Source organism: Dendronephthya gigantea, unplaced genomic scaffold, assembly GCF_004324835.1.
Source record: "Dendronephthya gigantea isolate DGI-Jeju-01 unplaced genomic scaffold, DenGig_1.0 000122F, whole genome shotgun sequence".
In the NCBI taxonomy this organism is placed as follows: domain Eukaryota; kingdom Metazoa; phylum Cnidaria; class Anthozoa; order Malacalcyonacea; family Nephtheidae; genus Dendronephthya; species Dendronephthya gigantea.
The window spans coordinates 595173-615015 of NW_021163132.1; the positions used below are offsets into that span (position 1 = coordinate 595173).

At 36.5% G+C, this 19843-nt stretch overlaps 1 protein-coding gene across 1 annotated transcript; it reads right to left on the bottom strand.

Moving 5' to 3' along the window:
• Window positions 1-241: 241 nt before the first annotated feature.
• LOC114535649 (multiple epidermal growth factor-like domains protein 8) lies at window positions 242-19581 on the bottom strand. The gene is made up of 33 exons (XM_028556936.1): window positions 19127-19581; window positions 18100-18260; window positions 16359-16571; window positions 16017-16188; window positions 15214-15305; window positions 14772-14979; window positions 14506-14695; window positions 14220-14356; window positions 13378-14126; window positions 13045-13239; window positions 12518-12751; window positions 12119-12210; window positions 11613-11741; window positions 11264-11368; window positions 10923-11006; window positions 10381-10533; window positions 9487-9656; window positions 9197-9407; window positions 8023-8620; window positions 7550-7861; window positions 7256-7351; window positions 6742-6913; window positions 6476-6618; window positions 6095-6245; window positions 5251-5613; window positions 4620-4856; window positions 3863-4037; window positions 3320-3509; window positions 2905-3027; window positions 2578-2699; window positions 2367-2469; window positions 2001-2205; window positions 242-1756 (listed from the first exon to the last, which is right to left on the bottom strand). The coding sequence occupies exons 1-33, from the start codon at window positions 19299-19301 to the stop codon at window positions 1014-1016; spliced, it is 7203 nt and encodes a 2400-aa protein (XP_028412737.1). The 5' UTR covers window positions 19302-19581; the 3' UTR covers window positions 242-1013.
• Window positions 19582-19843: the final 262 nt, after the last annotated feature.

Consider the following 19843-nt stretch of genomic DNA (forward strand, 5'->3'; position numbering starts at 1 on the left):
TTTGACTTTAGACGCAGCCGCTCAGTTGGGAGAGTTGTGTGAAGGGGGGGGGGGTGGGGTGGAGAAAACGTTGACTAGTTTCCAGCATTGTCTGGACTAAGCCTGATGTCATTCACATTTTTTGCGTTTGAAACTTAAACGACTTGACATCATTTGTTAAACTTACTTTATAAGAAATTATTGTCGGTTATATACATGCTTCTGGAAGTGTCGTTGACGTCTTTGATCAGTAAATTGTTAACATCTTCGTAAAAACTCTGTTTAAAAGATTTTTATGTATTACAAGTTGAAATATATTAAGATTTCATAAGAGTTATGTACAAATAGAAATAATAATATACAATATATAATCTGGCAAACTCAATGCTTGACTTGCGAGTGATTGAGTGATGTTGTGAAATAATCGAAATCAGAAATCAGTCCACTGACCGCAAAATATATCTCATGGCATCGACAAACAACCTCATTTCTCAACTTTAACAATTTTATTTTTTAGTTCAATCATCTGTCGAACGTGGTTTTATGAAAGCGTACTAAGCCTTAGAGTTTCAAAGATTATTTAAAAGAGCTGGATGGACAGCCTTCACTGCGAAGTCTGAACAGAAACAAGTGTATTTTTATGCACAACATAACTCAGAAAAAGTGATATGAAGTCAAAAACATTGTGAAGTCAAAATGCAAAACACATTCCCAGGTTGTTTTCTCTTTGGTGAAATAAAAAATCTTTTCTTGGCTGCAGCTGATGTAAGTTGGTTCATTCTTTTTTGCTTTTCCAGATTCCAATATCAAATAGACTTGTACACTTTAAGAATCAATCCATATTGCATTTTTTTGTCGTGTGCAAACGACTTGCTAAAAAGCAGATGTCAAAGTGCCAAGCCAAGGACTTTCCCGCTCTCTCGAATATTTAAATAATAATAATAATAAATATCAACGCGAAGTGGTGTATCCACAATTTCCAACACGATCTCCATTTCTCAGTTGCGAGGAAGACATGGTTTTGTAATTCAAATCTATAAGCTTGTTGTTCCATCTTCAAGAGTTTCTTTAGATTTTGGCTGTGCAAGTTTGTCCATTTGTTGTGGAGTGACCAGCGCCAGTGTAGTTCCGAGGGCAACCGTCATCTTTGTCTTATCTGTCTTTGGCATCTGAAATATAACTGTTGTGACAGCCGCATGATAATCACTGGTACACTGGACACTGAGAGGACGAATAGCTTTTCTGGTAGATGCTGTAGTCTTCCTGTGTCGCATTACGCTGGGTGAAGGAGATTGATACTCAAACAGGAACGCGAATTTAGCGAATGGTCTGTTATGTAACCTTTCATTTTCAACTTTACGGTTATGAACCAACTGCCGTGAATGAATATGGTGTCTTATACTCCATATAATGGAAGCACCCGATAACAGGAATACAAAACAACAAGCGAAAACGATAAAGAACACGATTAAATTGATTTTTGATGTGTCTTGTTTAAAATATATGATCCCATCAGCTCCATCAGAACCTGCTTTTATGATGATGTAGAATTTCACTTTGTCCAGACCGTGGTGTTCAGAAGGAAAAGTGACAACCAATCTGTGTTGAACTTGTTTAAAAACAACAACTTGTCTGTCTCTAGAAAACGTCGCGTAAGTATTGAGACCATCGCAATACGACTCGGAACTGGTTACTTTCGATAACGACACGGAAACATTTTGGTTCGCATCCACTTTGAAAGCGTTGTCCCCATGTGAAATATAAACATCCAGTGATCCTATATAGAACAGTAAATTAAATCATTGTCTGGACATACATAGTTGGAGGCTTTACTCATTTTCAAGTATAAAAACAATTTATGCATAAAATGATAGGAACTAGAAACTAATGTTCCCTGCATGGAAATAACTGAATGAACGCGACTATGCACTACTGTACATGCATTTTTTTACTAATTTTAACCAATTTAATTTGACTCGTATCCAAGAGACGGACGTTGAATAAAAACTAGTGACACGTACCGTAAGATATGTCAATAAACAAACGGATGTCGATATTAGTATAACTGGGTAGAATATAGTAGAAACTTGTTTGCCAAGGCAACAGATTTGAGTATTGCGAATCTTCTCTGGTAAACCAACGATAAACGAGAATTTTCAAATCACGATAACACTGTTGTCCTTCGACATCAGGGCTCCCAAGATATGGCGATACACATTGTGAGCACTAAAATTTCATAATATGCAAGATGACAAGGTAGTGTTGGCTGTTCACGACTTAGTAATTATATATACACACCTTCCCTCAAGATCTCTTGTACACACAGAGCAATAAAAACAATACTTCATATGTTGATTACAAACTACAAACATCGTTGATTTTCTTACCTGTCTTCTAGCATCACTTTCTATTGGAGTTCTCGTGTTATTTTTACAATTACAGTGCAATCCTCTGTTATCACACGTCGCAGCATGACCACGACATTTACACCTGAAGATATGAACAAAAATACCAACTTAAACTAATTACAGCAAGTGCAATGCAGAGCCGGGGGACATGCGGTGTTTTACAAAGCTAGTAGACGTCTTTTTAACTTACTTGGTACATTTAAAACCAGATTTATAATATCCAGTTTTGCAGGCTTCGCATTTCTTTCCTTTACTCATCCCAGTACACTCACATTTTAGATTCGAATCATCTTTTGGACCGTAAATGCTTTCCTAGTAAAATTACGTCAAGTTTTGTTAGGAACTTGGTATAAAAACATACAATTTGTTCATGCAGGTCCGGAGATCTATTTTCGTATTTAATTTTGTACAAAACATGCTACGCTTTGACTCGTCATGCAGTAAGGAGTACTGACAGTAAATGAAGAAAATTTAATGCTTATCACGATGCTTGTTTTGTTGGCTAATCAAGACTTACACTTTTATTTCCTGTGTCAGTCGTGGAACAATTTTCAGCATTATAATTGCATATTTTATTACAACTGGTACATTCCCCATCTTGACCAACAAAGCCTGGTAAACAACGATCACATGACCGGCCCTGAAAATAGACAAAACTTTTACTGGTGTCTGTGGTGATACAGCTCACTATTTTGCGCTAAATCAATTCATGTGTTCGGAAACTTCTGCATGTGAATGAAATTGTGTCTCGGGTATGAAGGACTTTGTTTTCAGTTGAAACCAGACAAGGACGTTGTGTCTCGTATATCTGTTTTTACTTTGGATACGTGAAGCTTTAGTGTGAGGTAAAATCTTAGCATTGAATATGACGAATGCAGTCTATATATCATCTACAATTAGGAAATCAAAATCTAAACTGTTGTAAAACTTACCGTCGTGTTATTTCGACAGTTTTTACATTCATCAAGATTATTCATATCGTCACATTGACCTTTCTTATTACACTGACATTCAGTAGAACAATTTCTGCCAACCCAACCAAAATTACAAAGACAATCATCTGGATCAATACATGTACCATTAACACATCCTTGACTACACACTGGTGTGCATGTACCATTTCTAAAATGTTTTAAGAGGGTTATCATTCAATAAACTGAGGATAAAGTAGCTTCGGCCAACACACGAGAAAGCGGATTCAACAAAAGTTATCATCCATAGAATTACAAGCAGCGTAATAGTGATTGATTTTACCGATGGTTTTTGGGCATCTTTTGAAACTTAATTCCTGGTATACAAACGATTATAAATCAATAAATTACTAAAAAATCCATCTTCTTTTACAAGATTTCCCAGTGAAACTTTGACTGACCTTCCGATTTTGGAAAATAACTTGTTTAACATCCTACCCAAATTTTAGCGCATTGGTTTCTATAGCATGTATATTAGCTGATTATGTGTAGCTTTAAACTTACATTCTCTCATATTTAGGCAAACATTCACATTTATACAAGAAATCCAGATCTACGCATGTCTCATTTCCATTACACTGATGATGGCCATTTGTGCATTCGTTTTCAGGTAAACACACAGACGATACCCACGTTGCTAATACATCATTCCCGCTAACGCAAGTTCCATTGTAGGGACCTAAGAGGAAAATAGAAATTGCTATTTTCTTGTTTATTTGTTATTATTTTACTCCCACAACCCACGAAACACGCTCACACAACAGGCAATTCATATTCTATCCTATAGTCCATACTCTAGTTTTCTCCAAATAATTAGTCATTATACTGATGTGCCATTGTTCCACTGTTTTTCTATTAACTATCTTCACCTGGGGCCGGTTGTTCGAAAGGCGTTTAGCTTAAACGATGGATAAGTCAAAGTTTAAAAATATTCTCGTACATCTTTTGAATGACTGAACCTGTATCTTAATCTTATGCATTAAATATGCACTTTTATTAAATATACACCATTGAAAATTAAACTATTTACATCGAAACGAAATATTTCGGCTCAGTTGTTCAATAAATGGATAATTTGTTTTCCATTTTGAAGTTATCCACCGTTTAAGCTCAACGCCTTTCGAACAACCTGCCCCAGTAATTTTTAATCTGACCAGATTCTTTAGCATAGAAAATTACAGATTTTTTCTCTACTGTGATGCAAGAGGAAATATCTATTCGATTATTGCATAAACAAAGCGGTAAGCTATGATGCACTAACCTTGTATTGTTCCTTCAGTACACACTCCGTGACCATTCCGAGCTTGACCTGTGCACCAACCACAATTATACTGTTCCAAACAATCATAGCAATATTTGCTTCTGTTGCATGACGGTGGACACACGTGATAATCACGTAACACACGACCACATAGTCCGAAGGCACAGGTGATTGGTTGAAAAGATTGTGAAAAACAAAGGCTTGAATCAACCGACCATGAACATGTCGAGGTTTTGTCTACAAAATTTAATATTTGTACGTTAGCAACCTCGTTATGTTAGCGGAGTTTATCCAAGTTGCAAAACAGGAAGTTAAACAAGAAGTTAAAAAGTTAAACACAAACTATTATATATGCATGTGCATATCAATTAACTAAAATCATTTTTCAAGTTTTTTCATCTCAGCCCGAAATACGGTAAAAAGTATTTCTATATTTTGAATATATTTTAATCTACTTTCAAAATATCTCTTTGCAAAAAACTTTAAAAACTACTTCATGAACCAAGCTTCTTTTTAAATGTGTACTTAGGAAATGACGTAGTAACACAGAAGATTTACTTGTATTAAATAACATTAATAAAATAAATGACAGCCATTAAAGATTATTTGTATATTCGTTTAACTTACCTTCAATACAACTGGAACACATTCCAGGACCGCTTTTGCCAAAAAAGATCAGTTGATGACGTAAGAGCAGCAGCCCTTGCCATCCTATGTGCACCATTTTTACAACTATTATTTGTATTGCTACAATTCAGATGAGAATGTGTGTTGGATATATAACATGCAGTGAGGTTGCTGACAGTATCTTGACACCAGACACAATTTCTGACTTTACTGCACGATGTTTTAGTAGAAAACATGGCACACCAGTTTGAAGACGTGTTTTGATGAAACAACTTGTCAGATGACAGACCATTGTAACCTCCGAAGATGTATGAAACGTCATTTATGGTAGCGATTCTACTGTGGGCAAAGACCAAGGGTACCGCGCCTGAAAAAGAATTATTTAAATGATTTTAAAGCCTGTGTAGCTGTCATTGACGTAAACAAGTAATTTTTGAGGATGAGAGCACAGATCCAGAATCGCAAGGATCGACTTCAGTTCGATGATCTGAGTTTAATTTTTAAAAGGTTTCTGGTTGTCTCAAGTATTGTAATATTCCTTAACTCTTATCCTCCAAACAAACCAATTGCATTGAAAAAACCCTGGGGAATGCATTTTTAAAAAATGCATAAATGCTTAGAGTCATGTATAGCGATTTACCACAAAGATACGTCGACACTGGATAAAATAAGGTCAGGATAGTCTTGTGTGCGCCAGGGGTGGATCCAGCACTAGTGCACAAATTTGCATTACAAAACAAAGTGGTTATTTTTAGCAGTTTTCTTGTGTCATGCAAATTAGTGCACTAGTGCTGGAACAACCCCTGGTGTGCGCTTTGTATAATTATAGCTGGAAAATAAAGAAATACCTTCTCTATCAGGCTTGTGCCAGCTACCACATACCAAGTCATAAACTAATGGTTGGTTAGCAAAATCTTGAATATTATCACCAGTATAACCGCTTGTTACAACCATGACGTCAGCAACAACCAGGGATACGTGAAAATACCTCAAGGGTGACTTGAAATTAAATAAAAGTATTAATGTAATATCAAACTAACTTCAGTAACAATGAAAAATTTTGTTTCTAATTTCCTATTGATCGCAGGAGAGCCATTTTCAGTTGCTACATTAACAAATCCAAGAGGAAACCTCTTTAACAAAGCAATTCAAGTGAAAGGAATTAACAGTAATACAGGACATAGCCAGGTGTCATGCAATATGATTTATTCTTTCGACAACGAACTTACCTGTGGCACATCAGTTTTGACAACCCATTCGTTTGATACGAGTTTTAAAAATGCAAGTGTTGGCTTCATTTTCGTCGCTTGCTTTCCGAATACAACCAAAGATTTCGTAAGATGATCATAAACTGAAGTGTGTCCAAAACAGCCTACAACATAAAAAGGTTAAAACATGTTTTGGAAGTCCCCTCCCCAGAATTTCCAAGACCTTGATTATCTTCCAGGTCTTATCATTGAAAAAACTACAAAGCTCGAAAAAACAGGAAATTTACCTTGGAATGTTTCTCCTTTAGGATTCATATCTGACCACATTGCACCCAAGTTGTTTAACGATAATGTATAGACAAATGAAGAACATTGTTTCTCGTACGAATATCCCCCAATCAAATACAAAGTATCGTTTATGATATTCATTGTATGACCAGCAAGTTCTCGAGGAAGAGCCTAAACGGGGGAGATTTATAGCTATTATGTTTGTTTAAGTCGTTGGATAGGTTATAACCTTTTATTATCAAATCCACCGTCCACGAATTCTTGAGTTGGTGCATTCCTATTAAATAATAATCTATGATACGTCCTAAATTGTCAGTTTTCGGGGTTCCCGAAACAGAGGTAGTTGGGGAGGAGGATGGTCAAATTTTGATCAGCACGTAACTCATTCTTTTATATATTTTAATACAATTATTAAGATATACACACTTTAGTACGCTTCGCCATAAACGTTTTAATGCCAATGATATTTGAATCAGGCACAACATTAAATTAAAAGGGTTAATACGCTTTTACCTGTGTCTGTTCCCAACGTTTTGTGTCCAGATGATATTTCCACACTTCAGATGAATATTCCTTTTCCGTTATTCCGCCGCTGACATACATCGCCCGCTGTTAAATACGATTTAAACAATGAATACAAGTTCATTCACTTGACAGAGTGAGACGTACTACCTGAGTTAGGTACGGGGAAATAAAATACGGTATTGGGGTAGTGGGGTATAACAAACGTTTGAAATTTTCAATCTCTCAAATGAGGGCAGGGGGTTTAAAAGATTGTTCATCAAAAAATTGGTTGAACCAAAATACCTTGTAAACGACCGCTGCATGAAAATACCGTGGGCTCGGCGCTGTGCTCCAACCATGATCATGGACATATTTCCTCGTGTTAGTGTTGTATTTCCAAATATCACCAAGAACTCCTAAATACAACGAATAGCCGCCATAGATAACCAAAGTATCAGTTTGATGATCAGCAACCATGGTATGTCCCATGCGCTTCAATGCAGCAGGACTTGAACCAGTCGCATTGGAAATACGTTTCCAAAGAAAATCGTCAGATTGCTGTAAGTTACAAGATGGTCCAGAAAAGCCATCTTTGCAAACACATTGATTCGAAATCTAAAAATGACATTAAAGATATCAGAAAATTTCTTGTGCATAGAGATGTCATCTCTCGGGAGTATAATGTTAACTTGCTGTTACTACAAGAATGGCAGAATATGTGGAGATATGATAACATATGTTGGAAGATGTAAAGAAAGGTCTCACAAAATACAAACCTGATCACAAAGACCTTGACCCAGACTCTCACCACAGTTCATTGGACATTTAACGCTATCACAAGCAGCTCCAGTCCACCCCGGCTTACAAATACAGCTCTCGTGTGTTCCGTTACTATGGCAATAACGGTTACCTGTACACGAGTTTGGACATTGATTAACCACAAAGCTAGCATTGAAACCACTTCTAAATGAATTCTGAGCGACACTTCCTTTGAAAACAACAACCAGAGTGCCAGAACGAGACTCAAGAGCTGGAATTGCCGACGGGTTCGTGCCGCATAAAGATCCAACGAGATTTGAAGATGTATGGATAGGACCAAGTCTAAAATTTGGCATACCATCATAGATAAAAATATGATCAATTTGACAATCTAACACGATGTCTTTCATCTGAAATGTGACAGTTCCAGGTGCAGTATTATTAGAATACACAACTTGATTTGATGAATGACTGAGAGTTGTTATAATCCATACACAGTTCATATTCTTAGGATCATATTTTTGGCCCGGTTCTGTTAAACTGCTCAACGTTCCTTGTGTCAAATTCGATAAAATCGAATGTCCTTTGCAGGGATAATAACAACCTTCGCCGCTTCTGTAAGAAAAATCATTATAATATATAAGATTTGCAATGAACGGAACGACAGCGATGATGTAATAAAAAGTTTAATTTTGCGAAGCCTGGCAATTTTTTGCTAGATTTAAGACGGACAATGATTCAATTTCGTGGAAACAATTGGCAACAATTTTTTGCACTCTACTCCAATTAAAATTCTTAATTAATATCTATAGATCATGATTTAGACGGTTAATCTTACGGCTATTTTCAGTCAACACCAGCTTGATTACATCACCCAATTGTCAAAAAAGTTCTTAACAGCATAGTGTAGTTTATATGGTTATATTTAAGTATAATTTTTTTAATATTAAATAGTACGAAGCCCCAAACTTTTTGACTTGAAAAGGATTTGATCCCAGGAAATCTAGCATGCACACATCGTCCAATTCGCCGTCACTGCCTGCCTCAAAAACAATCAAATTTAACATCAATTAAGAAATCACGAACCGATAAATAAAGCTTCCGGAATATGTTCGTTATTTCGCCTACTTGCAGAGGCACAGTTAGCTCAGTTGTTAAAAGTCATAACAAATGCAATGTTTGAAAACTTACTTTGGATCACCAAAAAAACCTGGCAAACATTCATCACATTGAGGACCCCTCGTGTTGTTCACACAGTAACATGATCCCGTTTTATTGTTACATATCCCTCGTTGTTCATCACCATGTCCATGACATTGACATTTCGTGCATCCTGCAGAACCAGACGCTTTCTTATACGCTCCAGGAACACACAATTCACAATTCTTACCACGTGATAAACCTAGAAAGCAGAGTAAATTATCATGGATAAATACAATAAATGACAAACTGAGGTAATTGAAAGGTTTTTTCAGTTTTACCTTGACAATTGTCGCACACTCCAACACCAGTGAGACATGTACTAAGATTATGACAACCACAGTCCCATGAGCAGACGCTTCCTGTCCAACCCAGTTGGCATTTACAATAATCGAGCGAGTCATTAAATTGATGTTTGATACAAATTCCATAAACACATCGAGGATTACACCTGTGGAAATATTTCAAATAAGTATTTACCACTTCAGAATCCGTTGTTTGCTGAAATTCTTTAAATAAGTATTTTGATGTTAAATACGTTGTTTTAGCTTCGCGTCCTTATGTCCTGACCTCCTAGTATTTCACGAATTCTCATTAGGGGACAGTTGGTTGTTGTTAGGGGCAGTGGCGTAACGGACGAAGATGGGGCCCTTAGGTATATTTGGTGTGGGGGCCCGAGCTGTTTGTCATGTTTTCACTTGAAAAATAAATTGAGAGCTGAAGCTTGTAAATTTACATTAGTGTATTACTTCATTAGTTATAGAAGTAATAAAACATAGATAATAGAATAGAAAATTTAGCCATGGTCGATGGATACTCTATTATTTAATCTACCATCATTAATTAATGCTGCATTCTCCTTTGCAATCAACCTCATACCCTAGGCCTATCTTTGGCATAACAATTTGTTTTTAACCTGACTTTTTTATGTGATACACTGACACGCCGTTTTTCTTTAAGAATCGTGGCGATAGACGGCAATCAATGGGGACCCTTTGGGGCCCCCAACGGTCGGGGGCCCTTAGTTCTTGTCCTAACCCTACCTTACGTCCGTTACGCCACTGGTTAGGGGATAGATTGCGACTCCGGGGGTAATATTGACCGTAGAAAGACTTTAAAAATATCGTAAGACTGACCTCGACAACAGGAGGTCGTTGCAAATGACAGTAACTTACAATGCTTTGCAAAATTTCCCATCTCCTTCGTAACCATCTCGACATTCACATCTGTATGAACCAACAGTGTTTATACAATCTGCATTTTGATCACAATCTCGTCTGGTTATACATTCATTTTCATCTGGACAAAATCCATACGACCACTCGTTGCTAAAATAAGCAGTCAAAAATAGCTAAGCCCATATAAAACAAGATGACTTTTTCTAAATATGATCTCTTACACTACGCACATTACTATGACGCGTCAGCGTCTATTATTTATATCAAAAATAAACCACTTCGTTAATTCATCTAATCTACTTTTGCAATGCTAACTCTTCAAATGATGACACAACGAATCTGGACTGCTGGATTATGTCTATTAGCCGTTTCACGTTTCACCTTATACTGAAAAAATGATGACATTTTAAAACTGGGGACATGGCGTAAAATAAGATTTTATTAGTAACAGTTTATGATGTCGGTGTCACTACAGACAAACTCTTCAGAAAAGCTAATCCTAAATGATTATGATATAGTTGATATACAATTTCAAATACCTTTTCTTATTTGCTGTTCCTGTTAAAGACAGCAATTCATTGCAGGTTCCATTACGTGGGGCAACAAATCCTCCCAAGACACAACTAAGAAAAAGATTTTCCATTAATGTTCGTTAAAGCATGTAAATCTTGGTTTTCATATAAGTAAGCTGTCAATTAATATTGTATATAACCCTTGCGGTAGTGAAATACTCTTTTAACCCATGTTCTAATTAAATAGTAATTTTCGTAATATATAATAATTAACGTAATATTCCTCTAATGCAATTAAATATTGCACATCAGGTCCTGGAAAACATTAAATGAAAGGGGGGGTGGCAGCTAGATCAAATATGGCTTACCTGCCATTATGAAATTCTCCACACCAACCACAACTTCTTGTCTTACGACAATCATCACATACATCATTTTCACTGCACTTGGAACATTTGCCAGCAGCGGTTGATCTACACGATAAAAGAATACGAGCATATTTAAGAAATGATCAAATTGTGCGATTAAACACAGTCAGACAGACAAAATCAAGAAACGAAAACAGTGCTTTATGCTAGGCCTCCATCACGACAAATCAACAATCAAAGAAATGGTCACTGTGTTTGGATCGCCTGATTCAAAACACTAAATTGTTGCGAGAAACACGTGGGAATGTTGCGAGAATTGCAAAACACACGGGAGCATCATTATACATACATGTCAGACCAATGTGAGCAGCGTCCAGCCATAAAACAGGCGGGAATGGCTGTCCAAGGTAAACATATCTCTTGGTTCTCACACCATACACAATTTGTAGTTAATGAACAAGTTTTACAATCTTTTCGACTACAAATAGAAATATTTAATAATAAAAATATAGAGCAAATGTTATTCCTCATTCTCCCTAGTCTGTAGAAATTTCTAAAATTGAAAAACTTGTCTGTATCTACATGTAATATAATTAAAAAAAGAATATAATTAAAAAAAGAAACGATTGCGAGTTTGAACGTCGAGAATATGCAAATTCATACACGAAGTTCTTTCAATCATATGATTTTCAGCATGTCATGCACTTCATGGTCTGCAAGGGGACTATATCTAGTCAGCCAGATCACTCATTATAAGTAATGTATAAAATGTAGTTGATTAGATAATTACGTATTTAGTGGTGAGCGTCCAAAGCATTTTATTAAGTTTTAAAAGTACAACTTATCGCTTCTTACCTTGTACATGGTGTGTAACACCTGCCTTGCGTTTCGCCTTCTTCAAATTTATGGCAAATTTTGTAGTGATCATTCCAATTACACTGCTTGTCCTAAAATATATAAATTGAATTAAGATAACGCTGCAGTTTAAGATAACGTAGGGACCGCCCGCATGGACCGCCTACATGCAGGCTAAAGATAACGCTGCACGTGGACTTCAATATTTCTTTCTCTTGCTAATTCTGCATATATTTATTGCATTTTCTGATTTTGGAAAGAACAGAAAGGTCGTGCACTTTCTCTAGGATATGTTATGTAAGATCAGAATTGGAAGATCAGAATTTTAGCCAGATTTTATTTTAGCCAGATATTCATGCAGCAGACAGACTTCGAGAAATTTTTGCGGTCAATTCTTACCTTGAGACATGATTGACAATCAATATACTGAGCACACGTTTCACAATAAGTAGAATTGAGGACTAGGTAAATATCTTCACCAGACGAATGCTGACATTTCATTGAGCTATTTCTTTGCAGACAGACATTATTTGACGAACACCAACCACATGACATATCAGAGAGGCATTCAAGACAAGTCTTGTACTGCCCACAATCATCAGAAAAAAATGGTCGAACATAGCGACCATCGATCTAAAAGAGGTAAAATTATTGCAAGTCAGTACTAATATCAAATAATGCCGGCAAAATGCATGTATTTGTGTAACTTGCATGAGAAGCACATTAGAGTTCTAACAACCTACAATAAGTCTTAATACGTCTCCCAATGGTACACTCAAACCCGACAATGACTTTGAAATAGAGTCGAAATATCACCTTGAATATTATGTCTTGTTTTTAACAACTCATATCTTGGGTTTACAAGATGTTTATTTTCGGACTGTGTTTTCTCTTATAAAGTACAAATGTTTGCCAAAAATACTCACCACATCAAAACCCGACGCATTAAGAACTTCCAAATACGGCTTTCTTACTGTGCTTTCAATCTCACCCTTCACTTGAATGTAATACATTTTATTCTTAGCCGGATTTGGGAATAACGGGGAACTGGAAACTGGACGTTTCGCTTCTTCAGATAACCTTAGTTCACCTTTTTTTGAATTGGTGGATATTACTTTTTCCTTAAAACAAGATGATATTTGATTTGTCAAACGCGGGAAATGTCTAGATCTTTGGCGGGCAGTGTGTTAAGGGGGCGTCTCGATTGGTTTAAAAAACACATCGCTGCCTGCGAATTTGCCCGGAAAAGGCCTTCTTACCGTATTTTCCTCTAATTCATTGGTGCTCAAATGAAGACTGGCCGTTATCTCCGTAATGCGAAGAATTAACTTCACCGGTTCATCAACAGACGTCTGTGACAAGAATGGGTAAATATATCCAAATAATCTCACTTTAATTAGATCGCTAGGTTGATATTTCGGACGCGAAATTCGTCGAGGGATTGTATATGCTGTTTCTCTCAAAGGATTGACAAGCTGAACGTCATCAAGCCGACTTCCAAAACATACATTTGATATCAACCCAGGTGGGGTATCATGAATCCTACACTGGTCCACCGAGGCCAAGAATGATCCCTTGTCACCCCACCAACCCCGAGTGGTTTGGGTGGAAGAGCATGGACCGGACGGGGATTCACGTGGATAACAGGTACTATCTTGTACACACCAACCACACAACATGTCCCTCTGTGACCCCCAGGTTAAGCATGATACACATTGTGAAAATTTATAACACATATGAGAAGATTCACTATCACTTTGTACGATGTTGGATGGTATTTTAAAAGCCACAGCATCACCATTGGCAATCCCGCTAAATCCTCCAGTAATGAGTACATTGTTTTCTTTAAAAGTTGTCGCGACATGATAATAACGTCCACAACTGTTTGACGCATTCTGAACAATGTCTGTAGGTGTTACACTGCGCCAGGTGAAGTTCTTCAAATCGAATAAATAAATATTTTTCCCATAGCAAGTCTCATCTTTGTAATGAGTGTGAATTACTCCTCCTGCGGAAATAAGGCAGATGATGACAACGGAACTAAGAAAGTTTAGGTGTAGTCATGCATAGGCTAGTTTACGCATGTTTTAGGCTGACGTACCATAGGTAACCATGTAGTGTCCCATGATAACTGATGAATGATATGCAGTTGGTTTTGGACTATCAGCCGTAGCGATGGGGATCCATACTTTTCCATCCATGTGATACATCAGCAATTTGTTTACTTTCGTGCTTTGCCTAACAGATTGAATAGAAACTTACGCAAAAAAAAACTTACAAAATGTTTGCACATCTTTGAATCGCATACTAGTTTATTCTCCATAAAGGCGAAGAGGGTTGACATATGTGAAATCAAAGGGCAGACATCTACATGTACAGTACAGTACCTTCCTGATATAATTTTATATCCACCAAAAACGAGCAATGACCTCAGTGGTGGATAAAAGACACAAGTGTGTCCTACAAGACGAAGGTCTGATATTTTGGCCAGGTTATATATTATTGTTTTCCAGCCATTTTGAAGGACTAAATCATACGTGTACATCAGATGAGAGAAGCCATACTCTTGAGTTTGACCTACGAAGAAATAATGGGCAATAATTGAACAAGGACAGAATTATTCCATGTAAATACATCCCAGATACATACTTACCACCGAATATGATTATTTTACCATCAAAAACACTCGCACAGTGGGAGGCAAGACCAGGAGGATTGTTATTCGTTTCCATTCGTTTCCAAATTCTCGATGAGATGTTAAATACCCACAAGTCATTCAGTAGAGTTCCGTTCGCAAGTTCTCCACCAAAAACGACAAGGGTATCGTTATAAGTGACCATTGTGTGACGAAATCGAGAGGCCTAAAACATAGAAATGCCCTGCATGGTCACTGCATGCAAACTATCACTTATTAAGTGTGACATATAATGGAATATAATGGAATAATCAATGCTAGAATACTAAAAATTGACATAAAGAACATTTAATGTTCTTAGTAATAGTAGTGCCATCTCATCGCAGACATATTTTTAAATTGGAATTTTTGGAACAATTCACTGAGATATGGAACAGAATAGAATAAGTTCAGTACTCACAGGACGATCACTTATTGGTTGAACACGTTGCCAAACATTTTCTTTAATGTTAAACTTTACCAGATCACCAAAGATTTCATTGAGATTTGATCCTAAAACAAACCACGCTGTTACTCCTTTACTCATACGATCCATCAAGGTAACTATTAAAAGGTCCGCAGAGGAAATTCCAGGGGCTAAAAGACACTAAGAAGGTCCTTGGAGGAGAATCCTGGAGATGAAGCGAACTAAGAAGGTCCTTAGGGAAGAATGCAAGGGATAAATAGGACAAACGAGGTCCTTGGAGGAGAATCCGGGAGCTGAAGGGAACTAAGAAGGTCCTTAGGGAGGAATCCAGGGGATTAAGGGAACTAAGAAGGTCCTTAGGGAGGAATCCAGGGGATTAAGGGAACTAAGAAGGTATGTATTTGGAGGAAAATCCTGGAGCTAAAGGGAACTAAAAAGGTCCTCAGAGAAGTATCCGGGGATGAAGAAAACTAAGAAGGTCCTAAGACTAAGAGGAGAATCCAGGAAATAAAGGACACTAAAAAGGTACTTGAAGGAGGATGCAGGTGCTGATGGGAACTAAAAAGGTACTTGAAAGAGAATCCAGGAAACAGGAATATTCAATTACAAATGAGAGGTGAATCTGATGGTCAGAAGAATTGGATAAAGGTAGAACACGAAAAAAACGGCATAAGAAGCTAATGACGTTATATGACAACAACTAGGAATATAAACATGCCGACCTTTCAATAATAATGCACGCTCGAATATTGTGACAATACAGTACGTACAGTATACAACTGCAATTATAATTTTACCTCCAAATATCCAAACATTGTTGTCAACATAAACACCAGCATGTGCAAAACGATTCTTGAAAACTGGAGAATTATCGTTTATCAAATGCCATTTACCAGCGTTAACACCGTCATTGAGAGAAAAGGAACAGGATTGTCCAACAAAACCAACATTACATTGACAACCTTCACTCTAAAGAAATTACATATCGATCAGATAATTCAGGTTATATGAAGTTTGGAAAACGAGATCGTCTAGATATTATTTTTTCTGTCATCAGGAAAAAAACACGTTAACGTAAGCATATTATATAGATTACTTTATCCGGCTTAATTTTGGTAAATAGTTTTTGTTGCAAGCACCTGTGAACACTGTCCATTTCCTGTGGCATTATGACAAAGATCAGGACATATTTCTACATCACATGCTTCACCAGTAAACATATCATCACAATGGCACTGGTTTTTAACACAGTTTCCATGACCAGAACAATTGCCCTGACAGTCGGTGATTAAGAAATCAATAATACACCCCGCTCTCACGTAATTGTTGTCACTAAAGAACTCCACTACGATCTGCAAAGACAAAAAAATCAATGAAGGTGTTTGAACTCTTGTGATGTCGTTCTACCAAGCTGTAGATTATTTTGTGATATGAAATTATTGTCATTTATATTTAGAGAAAATGGACTCTTTTATTTTTTAATTTCCTTCCTACAATTTGATTCAGACGTTATATTTATACAAGAAATTACACTCGGTGATTAGAAACGGAAATCTCGGAAATATGAAATAAAGAATCTATCATGTTAGATTAGCCCGGTAGTAACAATCGTCGGGTTTGATTTATGGATTAAAGTGTTACAAAGGATTTAATTTAAATCTTATTCACATTTCTCACCAGTTTTGCAACTAATTTATCTTACTCTTAAACCTACATATAATAAAACTCTTGCAGTTTTTCATATTTTTCGTTGTCACGCTTAGCTATTGGCTACATATTTTTAAAAACAATCATCTGGCCGACATTTTAAACAAATATTGTTTATCGCATTAACGATAATCTTAGAAGTGGGTTTAACGATTGCGGCATTAGCTCTAAGAAGAGGTAAACAAACAACTTTGGTATTAAGCATGGTATTAGAGGTATATTTTGGACCGTAATAATCAATGATGCCGTTGCCGTTGGTACACATAACAATTTGCGTGATTCGTTTTACGACACGCATATCACAATTCCTTCCAACCCAACACAGCTACGTTGGGACCGGTCATCTGTCTGCACAAACTTGGACAAACAACAGATATGACGAGTTTCACACATGGTGTTATTGACACACTATCTTTACATTCTTCCTGATCATCTAAGAGGATGACTATCTTTCTATATCAACAATCCAAGGATATGCATGCCCTAATTGTGCTCAGAATAGTTGAAACACTATAAAGCTTTATAAAGGGAAATCAACGTAATTTATAGTAGGCTTTTCCACAAGTTTTTAAAGTTTTTTAATTAAACAAAATACTCTACAGTCTCCAGAATTATTGAATGTCTTACTTGTTTTAATTGGCGCAGGTATGTTGGCCTGGTCAAATCACAATCATGACAAAAGGTTTTCAACACTTCAGGGGGTATCTTTATCAACTCTCAGCAGTGATAAAGTTACACTCAGCAATAGAGAAAGGGCATAATGCAAGTTAGGTTGGGTTAGGACAAGAACTATGGGGGCCCCTCTTCCCTTCAAGATGTCAACATATCCCAGTATCCAGTATACCTGGATGAATAAAGAAACATTATTATAGTATATGAGTAGAGTCCCACCTCACACCACTTACACAGAGAAGACCTGTATATATTCAGGACTTTGGAGGTAGAATAACCTTACTACATGATCTGAAGTGACAACAGAACTCTTCAAAATTTGGGTTCACATGATGTAGTCACATGTAAAGTACTTCAAGCATTTCTCTGTTTTGAAAGTATGGAATGAAACCATACACTACAAGTATGATGTTATAATGATGTCATATGCATGGTATTATTTATGTACAGTGTTCATATTAAAACATCTCTATACTAAATTTTCGGTACTGTTATACTTACTGAAGAGGTGTTTGATACCAATTTTCCTGGTGTGTTGTTCCCACTAAATACTCCTAACAATTTCTGTTTTGATGATCCATCATAGATTTTCAAATAATCAAAGGAACATTCAGTGTCAAATTCTCTGAATGTAAGCAGGATTTTCTGGTCAGGCTGTGGAGCTACAGGAATGAATGCATTACAGAAATAAATACATGTATGTTTCATAAAGTCATAATAATTAGGGATAATCATTTCACTGTATTTCATTTAGTTCAATAAAATTTCCTAAAAGTTCTGTGCTGCAAAGTAGCATGGAAAAGATGGAAATGTGAGGGATGCAATGAAGAGGAGATAAACTCTATACACGCAGTTAACAATTGTCTTGCCATTGTTGTATCTTGGCACAAGAACTCAGTTATATTAACACAGGATGAAAATTCAAATTTGCAATGCAGTGGAAATCTGGTGATTGCCGTATTTGCAATGTTGCAAATGAATGGCAATGGTGGTGATTGCTGTATTTGAATTTGATTGCTGAAAAAACTTCCAAATGCTTTGCTTTGATTTCTATTCTTTCCTTTGTCAGTCATTCTATGCTAAATTAACGATAAATCATCACCCTAAAAAAACTGAGGAATGTTATTCGAAATAGATATGTAGCAAGCCATCTATCATTGTTTCAATGATCCTTAATTTGGACAAACAGTACACAAATCATGTTTTAACACAGGTTCACCCCAGGATTCTTAACCAACCCAGCTTTTGCAAAATATATTAATGAAGCAGAGGTTAATGAACCAAATACTTAGATTCAGCCTGGCAATCCCAAACAAACCTTACTTATTACAATATTAAACCTGGTTGGACTACTTGGACATGTTTAGACTTGAAAATCAAACGTGGGCTAGAACCATTACAAAAATATACGCAATGCGCCTAATTTTTAGTCTCTAGAGCAATGTTATATGTAATCTTAAAAAAACATCCTTAACATAACGCACTTGACGAACAGAAAAGAATGATATGAGAAAAAAACTTAACTTACCTCTAATTAGCCATTCACAATGTGTATTTGGCAGATAGGTTAGACTGTCGAGTGTGATTGTCCCATTTAACAATCCACTAATAGATGTTTTCCCCCCACATTCTGCGCTAATAATCGGCACAAATGCTATAAAGAATAATCCCCAAAACACAGTATTCAGCGAATACCACATCATGTAATATCAATACAAGTATTTATACGATAATTCGGTCGTTAGGGTATTATTTATAGCCCGTGTAGCTGCCATCTTGTACATTAATGAAACAACTTCTTCAATCTTGGACGAATGTAACCGTGGTGGCCTTTATTTTGAACAAATATTTTTAATGTCTTCTTTCAACCGTTTAATAACTCAAATAAATTTTGATATCATACGATGTTTGAAACCTTTTCTCCATTAATAATAAATACATCAAGATTTCACGTCTATTAAAATATCAATATGTCCGGTAAATTGCAACCTGCAAGCTATCTCTATAGGGACGGTCACGATGTGGTCACCCCAAACCCTGGGATAGTTAATGCGGGAAGCGGAAATACGGATAGTCGGAGCAAATCGACGGAAATTCGTAATAGACCATACACGGGCCACGACACAGAATCGAGACCACGATCCTTAATCATACTTTACCGAGTATCAGCTAATTTCTAGATGATACTGGCAAAGTATTCTGGTCTTTGTATTTAAAAAATTGGGGAAATGCATTCTGGTTCAGT

Bases quoted from the DNA above. Each gene is read 5' to 3' on its own strand.
- LOC114535649 (XM_028556936.1), bottom strand. From the start codon at position 19,301: ATGATGTGGTATTCGCTGAATACTGTGTTTTGGGGATTATTCTTTATA. The intron at 7,862-8,022 runs GTTTGTATTTTG...TGTCATTTTTAG, and splicing joins GTCAAGGTCTTTGTGATCAG to ATTTCGAATCAATGTGTTTG. The intron at 6,619-6,741 runs GTAAATTTCCTG...TTTATGTTGTAG, and splicing joins TAAAGGAGAAACATTCCAAG to GCTGTTTTGGACACACTTCA.